The 18,098-nt window shown below is 36.4% G+C and overlaps 2 protein-coding genes and 1 long non-coding RNA gene across 6 annotated transcripts; 1 reads left to right on the top strand and 2 right to left on the bottom strand.

Annotated features, from left to right (window-relative positions):
* Nucleotides 1-3,175: 3,175 nt before the first annotated feature.
* Nucleotides 3,176-8,391, bottom strand: LOC110789208 (uncharacterized). Of its 4 annotated transcripts, XR_008919725.1 has the most exons (9): nucleotides 8,143-8,391; nucleotides 7,612-7,918; nucleotides 7,453-7,537; nucleotides 5,814-5,956; nucleotides 5,495-5,718; nucleotides 5,303-5,411; nucleotides 4,649-4,865; nucleotides 4,283-4,474; nucleotides 3,176-3,408 (listed from the first exon to the last, which is right to left on the bottom strand). It is a non-coding gene; the product is annotated as an uncharacterized lncRNA (long non-coding RNA). The 4 variants fall into 4 exon arrangements; XR_008919723.1 differs by having other exon boundaries at nucleotides 7,453-7,918; XR_008919724.1 differs by having other exon boundaries at nucleotides 4,675-4,865; nucleotides 7,453-7,918.
* A 219-nt stretch (nucleotides 8,392-8,610) lies between these two features.
* On the top strand, nucleotides 8,611-10,705 carry LOC110789209 (uncharacterized). The gene is made up of 4 exons (XM_021993854.1): nucleotides 8,611-8,928; nucleotides 9,036-9,179; nucleotides 9,582-9,899; nucleotides 10,007-10,705. Exons 1-4 carry the CDS (start codon nucleotides 8,611-8,613, stop codon nucleotides 10,703-10,705), a joined length of 1,479 nt encoding a protein of 492 aa, XP_021849546.1.
* Nucleotides 10,706-14,987: 4,282 nt separating this feature from the next.
* LOC130471686 (uncharacterized) lies at nucleotides 14,988-16,389 on the bottom strand. Its single transcript, XM_056841951.1, has 2 exons — nucleotides 16,071-16,389; nucleotides 14,988-15,970 (listed from the first exon to the last, which is right to left on the bottom strand). Exons 1-2 carry the CDS (start codon nucleotides 16,387-16,389, stop codon nucleotides 14,988-14,990), a joined length of 1,302 nt encoding a protein of 433 aa, XP_056697929.1.
* Nucleotides 16,390-18,098: the final 1,709 nt, after the last annotated feature.

The following is an 18,098-nucleotide window of genomic DNA, read 5'->3' as shown; positions in this document are numbered from 1 at the left end:
CACAACTTTTTTTTGTCAAGAGGGACCTTTGGCCGGATTCTTGGAGTCAACTCTATTTTCTGACATTGACTTCGACACGTGGCAACCGGAAACCGCCACGTGTCAATATACTTAAATTTTAAAAAAAAATTAAAAAAAAAGTTAAATTTTTTTTTTCCCATTTCTTTTCCCTCCAAAACCAACTTCTTTTCACTGATTATTTTTGACCTAAAAAAAAACGCGATTCTCTCTCCTCTGCTCCTTCAACTTCTTCGTCCTCCATTAATGCTGGGAAGGTGAACAATCATCAAATTCGCAATAAGTGCAACGCATCCAACGTCACAGGTAATTATTTCACTCTCTCTGTAATTTCTCTCTCTCCCCTCTCTCCCCTGTCGTTTTCTTGTACCCAAAATTGATTCCATTGTACTAATATTCGTCCTTGCTGCAATTCCTGCAAAAACGGTGAAGAAGAGTCGAGGAAAAGGCAAAAGAAGGACGAAAGCAAAAGCGTCATATTTACTTTAAGGAGAATAATTAAACACAGGTCAGATTGCTTTTCCCAATTTTTATGCAATTTCGAAATTTTTAATTAGGTTAAGTGGAATGGAATCTGGGTTTAGAATGATAATTAACCAATGCTTAATTAAATAATTAAATAATGAATTAGTAATTGTTAATTTTGTTGTTGTGACTAATGAATTGGTATTTGTTAATTTCAACGCATTTAGCCCTAATTTCAATTGAATTTGCCCTAATTTTCCCGAATGTGCCCTAATTTGCTGTAATTTGCTGTAATTTGCCTTAATTTGGATTAATAATGAATTTAGTTGATGATTAGCCCTAATTTAAATTAAATTAAATTTGCCTTAAACGAAATTTGAAATGTTTGGTTTTGTTGGGTTTGTTTGCAACAGGTTTAACGGTAGGATACCGGTAGAATATCCGGTTTATAAATTAATGGAACCGATTAATATTAGGTTGTATCACGGGGGTCGGTTTGTTACTAGGAATGGTAAAACTACGTACGAGAAAGGGGATAGTGACAAATATGGGATGTCATTGCATCCTAATGTTAGTGAAGTGTGCTACTTTGAGTTTGTTGGTTGGGTGAAAGGGGATTTGGGTTATGGAGAGGCTGGGCAGTTTTGGTATAGGGAGCATGGACATACATTGTTTAGTAGTAGGAAAGAGCTTAAGGATGACAACGATATTCCTGATTTTTTGTTTTCTAAGGAAAAAGATGGGTGGTACCATTTATATGTTGTGCATGAGCCACCAACACCCAAGGTCACTAGGTATGGACCAAACTTTATGGGAGTGTATACTGATTCAAAATCTGATGGGGGGTCCACATTGGGTAGCTTTATGAGTGATTCAAATGTAGGTGGGGAGTCATCACAAATGAGCTGTGCCAATAATGAGAGTGGTGAGTCATCAAACCCTAATTCCTCAAACAACAAAACACACTCCTCACAACCTCCACTCACACACTCAGCTGCATTGCCTCCCTCTCAAAAAAACCCTGCTGCTCTCACTCCCCCTACACAAACAAAATCAGATTATGTGAACAACAACAACACAACTTCAAATCTCAGCTCACAAAACACAGTTAACAACCCAGTCAAACCCCTTGTTTCCCTTGAACCTATACTTGAGCAGGAGGAGTTAGAGGCTGATCAGGGGAAGGGGTTACAGTTCACTGGAGAGCAGGGAGAGGTTCAGGAAGAGCATGGAGAGCAGAGTGAAGGAGACAGTGAGGTTGACAGTGATGTTGTGTTGAGTGAAGGTGATTATGAGGATGACAGTGATGATGATTTGTTCACTGAAAATGTGGATCTTGATGTATATGAGATAGTAGCTAGGAGTTTAGAGGGGGTTCATATTCACAGTGCTAATCTTGAGGTTGGGGATGCTTTGGATGGTGGAATAAATTTGGGTGAGGATGCAGACTTGAATAATGGCAGTGAGGATGAGGTGTTGAGTGTAGATGGGAGTGAGGATGAAGAGGTAAGCTACCCTGTGTTCAACCCTAGAACAGACTTCAAGATTGGGATTAAGTTGAGTGTTGGTCTTAAATTCCCATCTAGGAAAACATTTAGGAAAGCTTTAAGGAATCATGCCATTGAGAACGGATACAATTACTATTTTTTGCACAACAAAAGTCATAGGATCACTGTTTATTGTGCTAATAGGTGTGATTGTGAGTGGAAAAATGCTAAGAGGGTAAAATGCACTTGTGATGCTAAAAGAAAGTGCAATTACAAGGTCCATTGTAGGAAGGTCAAAGGTGAGGAGACATTTCAGATTAAGAGTTTAAGATTAAGACATGTGTGTGGGCATCAACATGACAACCCTAAGGTGAGTTCTGAGTACTTGGCTGAAAGGTACCTTGAGGATTGGAGGGATGACTCATCCACAAAGATGGACACATTCATTAAAAGGGTAAGGAGGGAGGTAGAATCTGAGGTTGGATATTACAAGTGCTATTATGCAAAGAAACTGAACTTGAAAATGATTTATGGGGATGCTGTAGAGGAGTACAAAAGGGTTTGGGAGTATGTTGGTGCAATTAGGAAGTACATCCCAGGTAGTACAGCAGTAGTGAAGCTTGAAGGCATTGAGAACAACCCTCCCACACTACAAGAAAAAAGGGTTTTCGTGGTGATTATTTTGGTCTATAGTAGCGAATATATTCGCTACGAAAACATTCCCCAGCAATTAGCTATTCGAGGCGATAGCCACCGTTGTTGTAGCCTTTAGTAGCGATTATTACATTCAATGGGGTAGACCAAAATAATCGATACGAAATACTATGTATAATAGTATCGCTTATTGTAGCAATTATAATCATTACAATATATTATTTCACATGCCAAATATATTAGTTTTAGCGGCAAAAGAATCGATGTTGTTGGTAGCTATAGTAGGGAATGCAATAGCTGCTATTAGATACCTATCGTGTCGATTATAATCACTGCCATAGGTTATTTATTGTTGCAAATTTAAGTGATACTATTAATTTCGTAATTGATACATTTGCTTAGATAACAATCCAGATTGACAGTCTATAGCAGCGATTATAATCGCTACAAAATACTTAGGCTTGTCAAAAGTTGCCGATATCAAGCATGTTGACAATTATAATTATATATGAATATAAATTTAAAATCCTAGATAATTATAAGATAAAAAATAATATCATAAATAAATAACTCATATAGAGTAAATCATAAGTCATTACATAGGTGATATATAATTGTCTAATAGTCTTAAAAACTTAACAAAAATGTTGTTTAATAATTTGCAAATGGCAAGATAAACAACTAATCAACTACTACAATGTAACAACGAAATAACTAATAAGTCGATAACTTCATGTGCTTCCCCAAATAAGTAAGACTTCATCGTTGCCAAATAAAGAGTTATCTGCAAGTCCAAAAAATGTACGATAATTAATATCACTAGTAAGAAAATATTTCTCTACAATTAATACACTGCAACATACAATACAAATAGCAAGCCACTCAAAAAAAGGGCAGAATTTCAATAAAGAAAGTAGCAAACTAATACAGAGTTGAATAATGGAAAATAAAGGGTAATTCCATAATCTTAATATAGGAAGTAAAGGTCAATGTATTAGTATGAGAAATCCATGATAAATAACAGTTTATTTTAATTATCTATCATTCATCAGCAAAAACTTCACAAAATAATGAATATATTTAGAGGTGATTTCGTATGGAGCAACATTTCTGCCACAGTTACAAGTAGGGGATCACCGCTCAAACGCTGAAGACAAGTTGGTCTGAGATTCAGGCAGACGAATAGCATAGTTCATTAACAAAGGCCAACTACTTGTAACTAATCTAACAATAACAAATACGGAGCACAAGTCAATTAGACTGAATCAATAAGAGGAGAGAAAGAATGACACTTAGACCTCACCAGAAATCCCTCATGATTCAATTTCTTAAAAATAAATAATTTTCAAAGTCAGAAAATAATTTTCAGCAATGAAGAAGCTCTAGAATATTCAACTTTCCATATTGCTCAATGCTTTTATGACACGCATTTTCAACTATTCCCCCCCATAAGGAACCCTGATTGAACATCCCAAGTATGCATGATAATAATAAGGTCACACTATAATGCTTACGTAAATAAGAATTCCCCCTCTTTTTAGAATCTTATCTAATCAAAGAGTTAAAACTAATAGTAAGTACCAAGGGAATTTGGTTATAATTATGTGCATAAGATTTTAGACGGGGAAAAGAAAAAGTTGATGTTGTTGCAGTCATACCGTGATGAAATTTCCAGTGTTATGACCGTCAGCACAGTAGTAGTTGTTTATACTATTAACTCCAGCAGGAACCTTCTTGAGATTAGTAGGTTGGGGTTATCAGCAACAACAACAGGCCTTGCTGCTTCTCTCATAACCAGTTCAGCGCAGATGTTGGCTGGAGCTTTAGTGGCAGCAGGCTTCAGAGCATCTCTGTCCAATGCCACAATACCATAGAATTATGTTAAAAAGGCACAAAAGATGCAGATGCTTTTCCAACGTTGTTATTTGAACATACAATAGAGCTCTCAGACATAGGAGCCATTCTTTAAATTTGCAAGTTCAAATTTGTTAAGACTTTGTGAAGAGCAATAACAATAACTTGACCTGGCTGGCAGGCAGCAGAGCATCACCTAGCTGAAAGCAGCAGTAGTAGCTAGCTGACAGCAGCAACACCTAGCTAGCTGATAGCAGCAGCAACAACTAGCTTGTGGAAGATCCAACAGCTAGCTTCTAGCTGGCGGCTGATCCAGAAGCTCGAGCTACATGTTTGATCTGATTCAGATCCATTCGAGAATAAGAAGGACAAGCTGGTTGGGAGATCCTGAAGCAGTCAACACACCCAAAAACACTAACTTAAGAAGGATATACATTGAATTTGACCTCACATTGATAGTTTAGATAAGTATTGTCAAACTTTGTATAATTCTAACTAACTTATAGCTAATTTAAGGTGTGTATATCATCATGAGAAGTGTCAATAATTAAGGAAACAACAAAACTAACCACAACAAATCATGGTAAAGAACCCAAACTCTCCCTCCAACATCAAAGGTAAATGCAAAACATGTAATCATGCCCAATGACCAATTAACAGATCTTGTTTACTCAGAACCAATACGAACTCCAGAAATATGTCTCAAAGATTTTAGTCAAAGAAAAAAAATTTAAATGACAATAACAATAACAATTTGTAGTTATGTAGCTGTCAAACCCGTTATCTCGAAAAATAAGCAGCCCGCAAAGGTTAATTAAATATACCTTTGGATCCTTTCCATTCAACATCTTTCCTATTTGACGTGCCATCAGAGTCTTGCCAGTACCAGGAGGCCCAAAAAGAAGCATTCCTTTAACATGTTTGATTCCCAATCTACAGTAACCAATGCAAAATACAGATGAGTAATTCATAATATAAATATTCCAAAGACATATCAACTAAAGCTAAGATATTACTTGCTAGTAACATGTGGAGGGGAAAACCCTGGAGGCAAAAGCTCTTCGAAATATATCTGCAAACTATGTACCCAGACCACCTATACCAAGTTCCTTCAAATGGAATTCTTTTTGTTTAAATAGGTTGCTGCTAGCTGATTCACGCTGATTGATTATTTGAAAATCACATTAAGATACAATCATTTCTCCATCAATGCTTCTACAATCTCAGAATATTAGCAGATCTGAACACAATGAAGACAGATAACAACCACTTGATTAGTAATCAAGTTCTTACAATATAAGTTCAAGCTCGATTACAAAGAATTGGAGACAATACCTTTATCCCACTTCCACCAGCTGCCTCAAAACTAATGTATGTGTCCGCTGACATTATCCCCCTTTCACTATCTTACTTTTCCTGTCCCTCAACAACAACCTAGTTGACTGTGAAAAGAAAGTCATTGCCTAGGTACTCAGAACCTGCAAAAAGTAAGTCATCAAAGAAATTGTTAAGAGGAAAGAGAAGCACGACTTTCTCTCTATGAAAGAAGCAAATTTTGAACATGGTCTTCCGGTGGTCTCAAGAAAAGATGGCCTATAGATTCTTTCCATGGATATTCCAGCTAACAACTATGAAGATAAACTGCTAATGTTGAACAAAGTTGATGATATTTCAAATTAGGATACTGGTCTTTATCCTCCAATGACCAAGCTTAGACCTCATAGTTAAAAGGGGATCAGAGGTTTAAGTCAAATCTTCAGAGTGTGGAGATTACGCCTAAAGAAAATATGTTTTGCTAGAAATTGATTAATAATGCACTTGTTTGAAGAAAAAAAATCTAACTAGAAGAGGGAATGTAGAATCACACCATGTCATTTTCTCCGTATAAAATGAAGACAGTTGAGATCATATATTCAAGAATTATCTTATAGCTAAGCACATTTGGAATGCAAGAACTCAGTACGATTACAGGTATGGATAACCTCATCCCTTTTCACAAATGTATGTGCGTTTTGAAGAAAAAAATCTAACTAGAAGAGGGCATGTTTTGCTACAAATGTATGTGCGATTTTAACCCGTTCTTTGGAGCTATGATACTCAAAAACCTTTAGCTAAGAAAAGATACCCGTGCCATATGCTTGACATTCCAATATGGGGACACACGACATGTCATTCTAAACTAAAACCACAACAGTTCCATAACTGGCCAATTGTGAGTTGTAACACTCAGACGTGTACACAGTCGAACACTAGTATAAGAGTCAAGTAACACCATAGTTAAAGTCTACCTCAGATTAGCAATTGGTTGCTAGACTAGAGATATTAGAGACCTCTTAGATTGACTGCAAGTTTGTGTTATATAAAGGCAGTAAAGATAAGGAGGATGGATCGGCCGAATGTCTGAGTGCTATTTGGAAATTAGGAATGTTTCCTTTAGTTTTGATATAAATGACTGTTAAAAATCTTGTCGGGGTTAGGAATTTGGGTTTGGATAGCAATTGTAAAAAAAGTACGAAAGGGGCCAATACTATCTATAAATAAAAAGATATATCTATTTGAATTTCCATTGTCCTGATGTCAGTGTTGTTCAGCTAGTCAGCTACAGCTGATGCAGCAGTGCAGCACCAGAGGATTCAAGCATGCAAAGAATTTTCCACGCATATATATACAGTTATACACACACAAACTAAAGCAGGAAACACAAAATTTAAATAAAATAAACTTGCCTGGTCTGAGTTACAACAATGGCATCAACCTGATAACCAACAAAAAAATCAGAGTTCATAGAAACAAACTGTACGGCCCCAGAATCAATATGCATAGAGGTAACGGGTTAAGTAGATTACGTAGTTCTAGAGACAACAACAAAGAAAATGGAAGCATCGAGTGACCAATAAGAAATCACCTTTTTCTAAAAGTACACATATCTGATTTGAAACAATAACCAGCAATACAAAATGGAAAATGAACACACCTGTTCTTCTCTTGCTTTTGCTCTTGATAAATAGCCCAATTCAACAGTAAGCACTGCAAGTATAAAATCTCGAGGAGGTACAAATCTACAAACAAGGGAAAATGAAAAGGAGTCAAGCAAAAGTTTCAAGATCACAAACTAGAAGATAAACCACCCAACCTTCTGACAAGAATCGAATCCCTAATTGAAACCCGCAGATAATTCCGTTGAACAGAATTAAGTCCTATGCTCCGATCCCATTGGGTATATCATCATGAGAGGTGTCAACAGTTAAGGAAACAACAAAACTAACCACAACAAATCATGGTACTGAACCCAAACTGTAAAAGCAATTCAAAATGAACCAGAGGATGAAATCTCAACCAAAATTTGAACAAAAATATGGATATTTAACCAAAATTCGAAAAGAAATAGGAAAATACAACCAAAATTCGAAAATAATTGGAATATAAAAGAGGGAAATCACCTGGAAATTCGTGAAATTAACGGATCAATTTGAGGCCAGGAGAGAAGCGATGACAAAGGAAACCGAATTAATATGTAATTATCATTCATATATCGAAAAGAATTAGGAAAAATCAACCAAATTTTGAAAAGGATTACCGGATTGGGAAAATTCACAAATTTCGAAAATAATTAGGAAAATTAAACCAAAATTCGAAAAGAATTAAAATAAAAGAGGAAAATTACCTTGAACTTGTGATGAAACAACTGCAATGGAGTTTCGTGAAATCAGTTTAATAATCCAGGATGAAAAACCCGACCAATGTTTGCGTGAATTATTCACACCCTCTCCTAGAATCCCGCGCTTCGAGTTCAAGATTTTGGTATCAACTGGTGTCACCTATGGAGGATGAGAGAAGACTGATCTTAACCCTAATTTGAGAAGATGGAAGGCAGTGGAGGGAACTGAAAAGTTTTGAGCGAAAAAGTTTTGAACGAAAAGTTGAGCGCAATATGTGAAATAGGACAATATACGGGGAATAATATCTAATTAGTTTTTTGTCTTGATTAATTAAAGGCTAATATAGCGATTATAAAGTGGGATAATTGTCTATATTATTTAACACACACTATTAACTTATAGTAGCAATTATATACTCGGTACTAAATATTCGCCACGAAAAGGTAAATTTCATGTAGGCCATGTTTCAGATAATGTACATCTGCCTTCAACCTTGCAAAGAAGGCTTCATGGGTGGTTGTAGGCCTATCCTAGGAGTTGATGGCTGCCATTTGAGAGGACCATATCCAGGAATCTTGCTAACTGCTGTTGGGAAAGATGGCAACAACAACATCTTTCCCGTAGCATGGGCTGTGGTTGAAACTGAAAATGCAGACACATGGACTTGGTTCCTTGAGCTACTTGTGAAGGATATTGAACCTGTGAAGGATGCTGTGACATGGGTGCATGAAAGAGAGGAAGAAATGGATGATGATAATGCTGATGTTACTTACATGTCAGATAGACAGAAGGTCTGTTCTCTCTTCTCTTTGCTCACTGTTTTTCTGGATGCTAACATTGTTGTTTTTTGTTGTTGCTAACATGGTTGTTCTTTCTGTTTTTTGGTGCTATAATGCAGGGGTTGCTTGAAGCTTTCAGGATTGTTGTTCCAAATGCAGACACAAGGTACTGCTGCAGATATATATGGGCAAACTTTAAGTTGAAGTTCCCAAGGGAGGCATACAGAGAGAGCTTTTGGAAAGCTGCTAGGGCTTCTACCAACGTCAGTGGTGGTTTTTGTTTAATTATGTTAGATATAGTTAGCATAAGTGTGATGCCATAACTTGAGTGTTATGTGTTTTTTTTTGCTTTTTGTTGTTGTGATATCGGAAACGAATACGTGTCCAAGTTCTTGACTAGGGAACTTTTATCGGACACGAATATGTGTCCAAGTTCTTGACTCGGGAACTTTAAGTTCTTGACTCGGGAACTTTTATCGGACACGAATACGTGTCCAAGTTCTTGACTAGGGAACTTTTATCGGACACGAATACGTGTCCAAGTTCTTGACTCGGGAACTTTTATCGGAAACGAATACGTGTCCAAGTTGTTTTTACCCAATCTGTTTTTTTTTTTACATAAATTGATTGTTCACATTGTTGTTTTCCTATTTGTTTCATTTCAGCACCATTTTGATAAATACATGGCTGATATTAAGGATTTAAATCCAGAGGCATTTGGGTATTTGAATAGTATCCCTGTCATCCATTGGTCTAGGCATGGGTTTAGTTCTGGGGAAAAATCTGGAATGTTGTTGAACAATTGTTGTGAGAGTTTCAACCATGTTCTGAAGGAAGCTAGGGAGAAACCCATACTGTCTTTGATGGAGTGGATTAGGAGGTATATGATGAAGCGGTGTTGTGCAAAGAGAGAGGGGTTGAAACAGTTTGTGGGTTTGATAATGCCATCTGTGTTAAAGATGATTGAGAGGGGACAAAAAGAGGTGAGCAAAATGAGGTTGATTCAATCTGATTTGTATGAGTTTGAGGTGGATCATGATGGGGACACCTTTGTTGTGAATCTTCAAACAAAGACGTGTGGATGTTATAGGTGGACACTCATGGGAATCCCTTGTTGGCATGCATTGGCATGTATAGCAAAAGAAGGTTGAACTACGAAGATTTTGTGCACCCGGCATACCATGTTAAGACGTATGCTGCCACATATGCACCACACTTCTCTCCTATGCCAGGTGAGAAACAGTGGGACAAGTCACCACTGCCACAACCACTCCCTCCACCATATAGGGTGATGCCTGGAAGGCCTTCAAAGAGAAAGAGGAAGAAAGAGGCTGGTGAGGCAAAGGAGAACAAGGTGAAAAGGGCTAGGAAGCAAAACACTTGTGGGAATTGTGGGCAATTGGGCCACAACAGGAAGAAGTGTGGGAGACCAGCTGCACAAAGTGTTCCAAAGCAGCCTAAGGGAAGACCAAGAACAAAGACTGCACAGCACACCAACACTGCACAGTCTGCACAGCAAGCAACAACCAACCTCAACCAGTCTGCACCTAGCCAAAACATCACTGCATCATCATCACAAACAGAAACAAACAGAAGGAAATCACCTGTCCAAAGGAAAGCTGCATCCACATCAGCACAGCCAACTGGTGGGAGAAAAACAGTGGCATCAAAGGGCAAACAACCAGCCCCTGCAAAGCATCCAAGTAAGAAGAGGAAGACAACTTCAGTCAACGCTCTCCAAAGCTCACAATCATCACAAAAAAGTTGTGTTTCCTTGGCAAAAAACTAGCATTAGAATTTCCTAAACTTTTGCAATGTTTGTATAACTTAACAGTAACAGTTTTTTTGGGTTATTTTGGGTCAGATTAGTTAACAAGTTGTTTGTTTTGTAAAGTCAACTTTGGTCATATTTTGGAGAAAGTCAACTTTGATCATGTTTTTGCTTTGATCATTTTGGACAAAGTCAGCTTTGCTATATATATGAATCGATGTGGATTAGCAATCATATTTGCCTCGTGTTTTAAAAGTCTACTAAGAAACGTAGCCTCAACTCGTCTCGACCTCGATAATTGCCCGTCTCAAACTAGACATATATATTGAGGTCAGTCAAACTCTTTTAAGTTCATGAATAAAACGGGTTTATAAACCGACTTCTAGTTCAAAGCAACTTAAAATTTACATTTAAAGTCGGGTTTTTTAAAACCGACTTCTACAATAAAGCTATTTAGGAAATTACATCGGGTTTATTAACACAACTAAAACAACACATGTCGAGTTATATTAATTTTACCTCGGGATGCAAAACCCGACTACAAAAGCATTTTTTTCATATTTTATCCTCGGGGTTATATAGGAATTTTTTCATTTTTTCCCTCGGGTTTATATTACCTCGGGTTTATATAGAAATCATTCAAAGATTAACAATCATTCAAAGATCAACAACTACCAATGACCAACAATAGGGAAGAAATTCTTCATTAATCATCATTAACCATCAATGTCATTGCACTAATACATTTCGTCCCGTAATTTCAGTGCATTCACCTTGAACTAATCTAGGCAAACATCATGACATACAAAGCACTAACCACAACTGAAACAATAGCACAAAGAGAAATAAGAATGTAGACATGTTCATTCTTAATCTTCGAACTTCCTTCTGCCTTCTGCCTTCTTCCTCATCTTCTCGTACTTCACCTTCATCTTCTCATGCTCCTCATTCAACCTCTTCATTTCATGTTCCATGAATTCAGCTCTTCCCTTAATTATTTTCATCTCCATTGCAAGCCTCTGCTTTTCTGAAAGAAGATGATTAGTGACGTCTTTTTGCCACTCAAGAATGTCTTCATCAACCCAATCAAATGCATCACATCCCCTTTGCCCAGTTTCGAAGTTGTAGAATCTGCAACCTTTAAATTTCCTCCCCGGATTCTCATGTGTCCACGATGTTCTTTGAACAACGGGATACCCACAACCACATATTTTCGCTTTTTGACGGGACATTGTCAATCTAAAACACAAATACACAACGAATTACAAAATCCCCAAATTTCGTAAGAACCCTAATTTTTTCGACCTAAAATTACAACAATTGAAGAAGATTTTGAGGGGGAAAAATAGCATACCTGATTCGTGGAGGCCTGAGTAACAATTCGTGGCAAGCAATTTGAGTGAAGAACCACTTTCCTTCAAGCTTGAATCTTCATCAACAATGGCGTTTCAGGAGCAGAGGAGAGAGAAAAGAATCGCGTTTTTTTTTTGGGTAAAAAAAATTCAGTAAAAAGAAGTTGGTTTTGGAGGGAAAAGAAATGGGATTTTTTTTTTTTTTAATTAAGTATATTGACACGTGGCGGTTTCCGGTTGCCACGTGTCGAAGTCAATGCCAGAAAATAGAGTTGACTCCAAGAATCCGGCCAAAGGTCCCTCTTGGCAAAAAAAGTTGTGTTTTTGGTCCCATCTCACCAATTTTGACATAAAAGGTCCTTTCTCGCAAAGAAATGCTTATAAAAGGTCTTTTTTGGCAAAAAATCCTATTTTAAAACATATTTCCCATTCCGCATTGGAATGAAACTTATTTATCAAATCGGCAATGCAGTCAATTAACCCCTCAACTTCTATCACACGTGTAATTTAACCCCCTTTCTTGTGATGGTAGCAATTTGACCCCTAAACCTTTATAAATATGCAATTTAAACCAATGTTATCTTTTAGACAAATTTAAATCGTATTTTGGGAATTTAAAATACCAATAATTAAAACAAGGAACTGTTTCCCAATCTAGTGTTAGAAATTAACATATTCTCATTCTAGTGCTTTTCCAAAACTAATTCCATAATCTAGTGTCCACATAGGATTGGGAATTACAAACCTAATATTATTTCTTCTAATCCTACCCAAATTGTAATTAAAGAAAAAAAAAAATCCAAGATTTGCCGCTCTTTTTCAGAAAGTGAAAAATAGAACCCATTTCATTGACTGAGATTAGTTCCCTCCACTATTTTTTATTTGACGATTATAGTTCCCTCCACTACCTAAACTCACCAAGTTTTCTAGAAATTAACCAAATTATATTACACTATTAACACTTAAATCAGATGGCTTCGCTTTATCATATAGTTATGTTAACCAAATTACATTACACTATCACTCCTTTTCCTTGATAAAATGGTTTAAGCAACCTCCAACCAATGTTTTGCTCAACAACATGAGCAGCAACTTATGATAAGAATGTCATTTATTGGTGCTAAATCACGTAACAGACTAGTGAAGATGCATAAATAGCTGTCAACAAACTAAATTTGCAAAAAGCTGCGTTTGATTGACGTTCTTTAAGCTACAGAACACCAACATCACATAACAATATGTGTACGTATTCTCCCATCCTTCGGTCTACAACACCATTTAAAGAACGACTACTACTTTTACACAGCTACAATTACATGGCACGAGCAGGGACTTAGCTTAAGCAGATTCAGAGAAACCTAGCTGCATATTACCATAGTCAAAGACAGTGTGATAAGCTCCCAAAAATATATCTCCAAGGATCCTGCAAAATAAACAAGCAGACATACATTCTAACAAAGGAACAATCCATGCCATAATTATATGATGATCTGAATGCCTTGTTTAGGCATAACGTACCACAGGGGACCCCAAAAATATATGACTCACATTCGTACACCAAAACACACAGACCACACTTAACCCACAATGCACACCATACACCTGCACACACATCCAACAACTACAACGTATACACACAATCCTTCTGCCAATCTACACGCCAAGGAATCAATACTGCAGCAAGATATACTCAAGACGTTGCCGAACTTTATTAGATCCAAAGGAGGTAAAAGGAGAAGGCTGTGACAATATTGAAATATCAACTGACAAATACAACAAAGCATCCTAGTTGTCGATCCCAAAATTAAGCGTTTTTATATTCAATGTCCAGTATAACTAACAAACTAGTTAGCAGATAAAAAATTAGAATAAATGTATTACTAACTTGTAACCAAATTCATCACACTTCCAAAAGTAAATCAAAACTGATGATGATGCTGCCTTTTTTTCCATGATCTTCTTTAACAACCAGGGACAAAGTAACTGAGAATGTAGTTTGGTTACGTGGTCCGAGATGTAGATGTTGATGAACCTCCATGCGAATCATGTGATCTGCCCATCACAGCAACAAAAAAAACATGAGTTTATGTTAAGTAATAAAAGGGATAAAATGTGAATTTCAAAAAATTGCTTCCATATTAAACACAACACTACCTTAATGAACACGTTTTCTTATTATGACCTTTCTGTCTACATATACTACATGTTACTTTCCCTCGAACCGATTCGTCCATCTCATTTCTTAACCGTTTAGACGGGGTCGCCCCTTGGTACGTTTCTGATCAGTATCAGCAACTACTTTAGGTCCATTGTAAGGCGACCAATAGTCTTTGTCAGGAATGGGAAAAAAAATCTAGCTTTATAAGTTCCCACATATTCTCCAGATGTGAAATAAGGATCAATGAATTGAGAGGGGGAGAGGCTGTATGCTCTACAACAAGCAAGCACGTGAGAACATGGGATTTTCTAAATTTAAAGTTTGTTACATGTACAAGTCTTCAAGCTGAAATTGACAGTGTAGGAATGACCACCCTTTCTATCAGCCCTATTACCACGACCCGTTGTAACTTGATAAATTCCATGTTCATGATGAAACATATCAACCTTGTGGTGCATAGCTTTTTATGTATTAGTATCCAAGTCCTTAGTTACTTTTATAGTGTATGCATGACCATCTATCAACCTTTTCTTTGACAATCGATGCCGCTCCACAAAATATGAGTTCACACGATAGAAAGTAAGCTTCACAAGTGCCGTGATTGGCAAGAAACGAGCTCCCTTAAGTACATTGTTGAACACCTCTGCTAAGTTGGTTGTTTTGAGGCCATATCTATAGCCTCCATCGTGACAAAGTGACCACTTTGAAGCATTAATTTTTCCTATATATTTTCACGAGCTTTCTCATTCATCTTCGCTATCATATTCAAACCATAATCAAATTTCTTCTTTTAATGTTGGAAAGCTGTCCAACCAACTTTGTTTTTCAACTCTCTGTTTTTGAATTCCGTATTGACATTTGAAGTCAAGTGGCGAATGCAAAATATATGGTACGCATATGGCTCGGTCCAACCACTATTATCTTGAGTCATAGCTTTCATGATACCCAAATGTCGGTCTGAAAGTACACACAATCCAGTTCGTTGTGTCACAAATCTCCTAATACATGCCATAAACCATGGCCAACTCTCACCATTTTCTCCTTCGACAATGGCAAAAGCAAGGGGAAATATTTGGTTGTTAGCATCAACACTCATAACTATTAGAAGTGTCCCCTTATATTTTCCATACAAGTGAGTCCCATCGATAGTGATAATTGGTCGACAATGTTGGAAGCCCTGTATTGAGGGTCCAAATGCCCAGAATACTCTTTGGAAAATCTCATAATTGGGATTTGCAGTTCGATGGTTAGCAAAGTGCACAATAGTCCCTGGATTAGCTTTCTTCATTTCTTGCATAAAGTGCGGGAGTATTTGAAACGATTCCTCCCAATCACAAAATATATAAGCTATTGCCTTTTGTTTTGCGAGCCAAGCCTTCTTATATGAGATTGTGAAATGAAATTGTTGCTTGATAACCTCAATTAGGACTCGAACTTTAATGGAAATATCTGCCTCCACTATATTCCTTACATGGTAACTAATGAATTTAGAGTCCATGTTTTGATGATCTAGTTGAAGAATGTCGCTGACACATGTGGAATCATGAGGACCTTGGTAGGATACAATTGTAAACACATCAGAAGAATAACTCTTCTGTGAACCTCTTAGCTTCCAAGAACACCCAACTGGTTTCCGGCCACACTTGAACGTGACTGTGTGAGGTCTAGACTCAAGTACAATAAAACGTTGATTTTTTTTTATAGAGTAGCTAGTAACAGCTTCATTCAATGCACTTTTGTTGGAAAATTCTTGTCCGACACAAAACTCAGCACCTGGTTTGTAAGATACCATAGAAATTAATCCAAGTAATCCATTTGTTTACTTCATCATCATTAACATCACTTAAATGGGAAAAATCTTGAACCGTAGCACCTAATGCCACAACATTTTCTTCTTCATCTACTTCCTCCTCTACAATGATATCATCACCAACCATATGTAGTTCTTCATTGGCATCTTCTCCTTCTCTGTCTACTCCATCACTATCAACTTTATTACGATTCAAAGACACAAATTGAAGCTCATCTAATCCTATTGATTCTTGTTGCAGGTGGTTGGTAATAGGGGATGTACAAGTATCCAAAAGACTGGTATGAGTTCCATAATCAATATTCATTTGATTTATTAAAAACTGGTCATCGTTGAGCATCCGTGTAAATGACCCAATTAATGGATAATTTGAGTTTTCCATTTTCTACAATACAAAGAAATATAAATCAGGTGTATGACCTATTATCGAAAAACAATATACACACATTATTCATGAGCAAAACAAATTAAACCCACACTATTTAGGAAATTTTGATAAGCCTACTGATTTCAAATACTTCTCAATTGCACTATGAAATATTAGACCTATAATTAGTAGAAATAAGGTCTAATTCAAGAATCAAGAATTAGTGGTGAAATAGGGTGCAATTCATCCGCAAGAATCAATTTCTTATATGAACTTGATGCCTCAATATTTTTTTTCAATAATCAAATTCCCCACCAATGTTTTCTGTAATTGATTATAAAACTAAGGAATGAGTGCAATATTTAGGAAAGCATTACCTGGTAATTATAATTTGCCTTTGAAGGTGGTGATGGCTTGATGCGCAATGGTGAGTTGTTGCTTCCTCGATTTGAAGGATAATAGGAGATATGCCTGACTCTGCCTTTGAAGGAGAAAAGCCCGACTCTTGTTATTGCGGGATTGAAGAAGGTGAAGCAGTTTTTCTTTTCATTTTTATTTTAATTTTCTACTGTTGTTTTTTTTTTGGGTTTAATTAGCTTCGGGAAGTCCGAGTCTATGTGGACACTATACTACAAGAAAAAAGGGTTATAACAACGCCATTTTATGCAACAGTTTTACTGTCGTTGCTATATCATAGCTATTGCAACAGTTATTATTGTTTACAGTTGAATATTATTGTTTGATGTTCACTATTTTCATATTAATGGGTTAGATCTGTATAAATTTAAGTTCAGGCTTTATATTGGGTTTCGATTTGTGTATATTGAGTAGAAATTAAATCAGACTAGACTGGGGAGATTATCTCATTTTTATTGTTTATTGTTCAGCAGCTTTAGAAAATAAGTTTTACTTTCCACTCCCTCAACCTATAAGGTCAGACAATAGGCTTTTATAGTTCTTTGCGCTCTTAGTTTTTTATATACCCGCTACATTCTTATGTTTTCCGTCAGTTTCCATTATTTATCACTTGGTAAACCTTTTTGGAATACCTATCTGCTATTTTATTTACAAAGACAATATAATTAAGCTTTAGGAGAATGAGTTCTTATCATTTTGTATCTGATGTAAGATAAGACTGCAACACTAGTACTTCAATTGTTACCATGTAATTCTTTTTTCTATATATTTCCCCTTCTTTTCCTCTATTTTCTCTGTGCAGGGTGCTACATTATAGCAGGCTTCTCATAAAATAAGGGAGGTCGATGGCGGCAAGTTTGGCCCAGCCAAATTAGCAAAGTAAAAGCTTCCTGTATATTTTACAGGAGAGGTAATTTCTTTAGGAAATATAAGTTGGTTAAGTTTTGGTTAGGGATTTTAAGTTCATTTTACAACCAATATAAGTTCGGATAAAGTTTAATAAGTTCATATTAGTTTTGATAAGGCTATGTTTGGTTGAACTGAATTTAATTGAACTTAACTTATTTGAACTTATTTTTTTGTACCTTATTTTTCTTTGTCTATTTGTTTATTGTTTCAAAATTTCTTGTGTTGTATTGACATTATTTGTCATATGGATTTTGAACAGGTTTTAATTAGTTCGATTTTTGTGCATAGTTCAATTTTAAACAAAATTCTCCCGGATTTTTCACTTTCACTATCATTTTATGTTAAAGACTTGTGTAATAGATAAGGGTCTACAATGGGAGCCTTGATAAATTTACCTG

This window comes from Spinacia oleracea, chromosome 4 (assembly GCF_020520425.1).
Source record: "Spinacia oleracea cultivar Varoflay chromosome 4, BTI_SOV_V1, whole genome shotgun sequence".
Classification (NCBI taxonomy): domain Eukaryota; kingdom Viridiplantae; phylum Streptophyta; class Magnoliopsida; order Caryophyllales; family Amaranthaceae; genus Spinacia; species Spinacia oleracea.
The sequence above is the reverse complement of the archived record's forward strand: the minus strand, read 5'-3'. Positions and strand labels throughout refer to the sequence as shown.

Excerpts from the sequence above, each read along its gene's own strand:
- LOC110789209 (XM_021993854.1), top strand. The coding sequence starts at position 8,611 with ATGTACATCTGCCTTCAACCTTGCAAAGAAGGCTTCATGGGTGGTTGT. Across the intron at positions 8,929-9,035 it reads ACATGTCAGATAGACAGAAG|GGGTTGCTTGAAGCTTTCAG; the intron begins GTCTGTTCTCTC and ends GCTATAATGCAG. Across the intron at positions 9,180-9,581 it reads CTGCTAGGGCTTCTACCAAC|CACCATTTTGATAAATACAT; the intron begins GTCAGTGGTGGT and ends GTTTCATTTCAG.
- LOC130471686 (XM_056841951.1), bottom strand. The coding sequence starts at position 16,389 with ATGGAAAACTCAAATTATCCATTAATTGGGTCATTTACACGGATGCTC. Across the intron at positions 15,971-16,070 it reads AGAAAATGTTGTGGCATTAG|GTGCTGAGTTTTGTGTCGGA; the intron begins GTGCTACGGTTC and ends CTTACAAACCAG.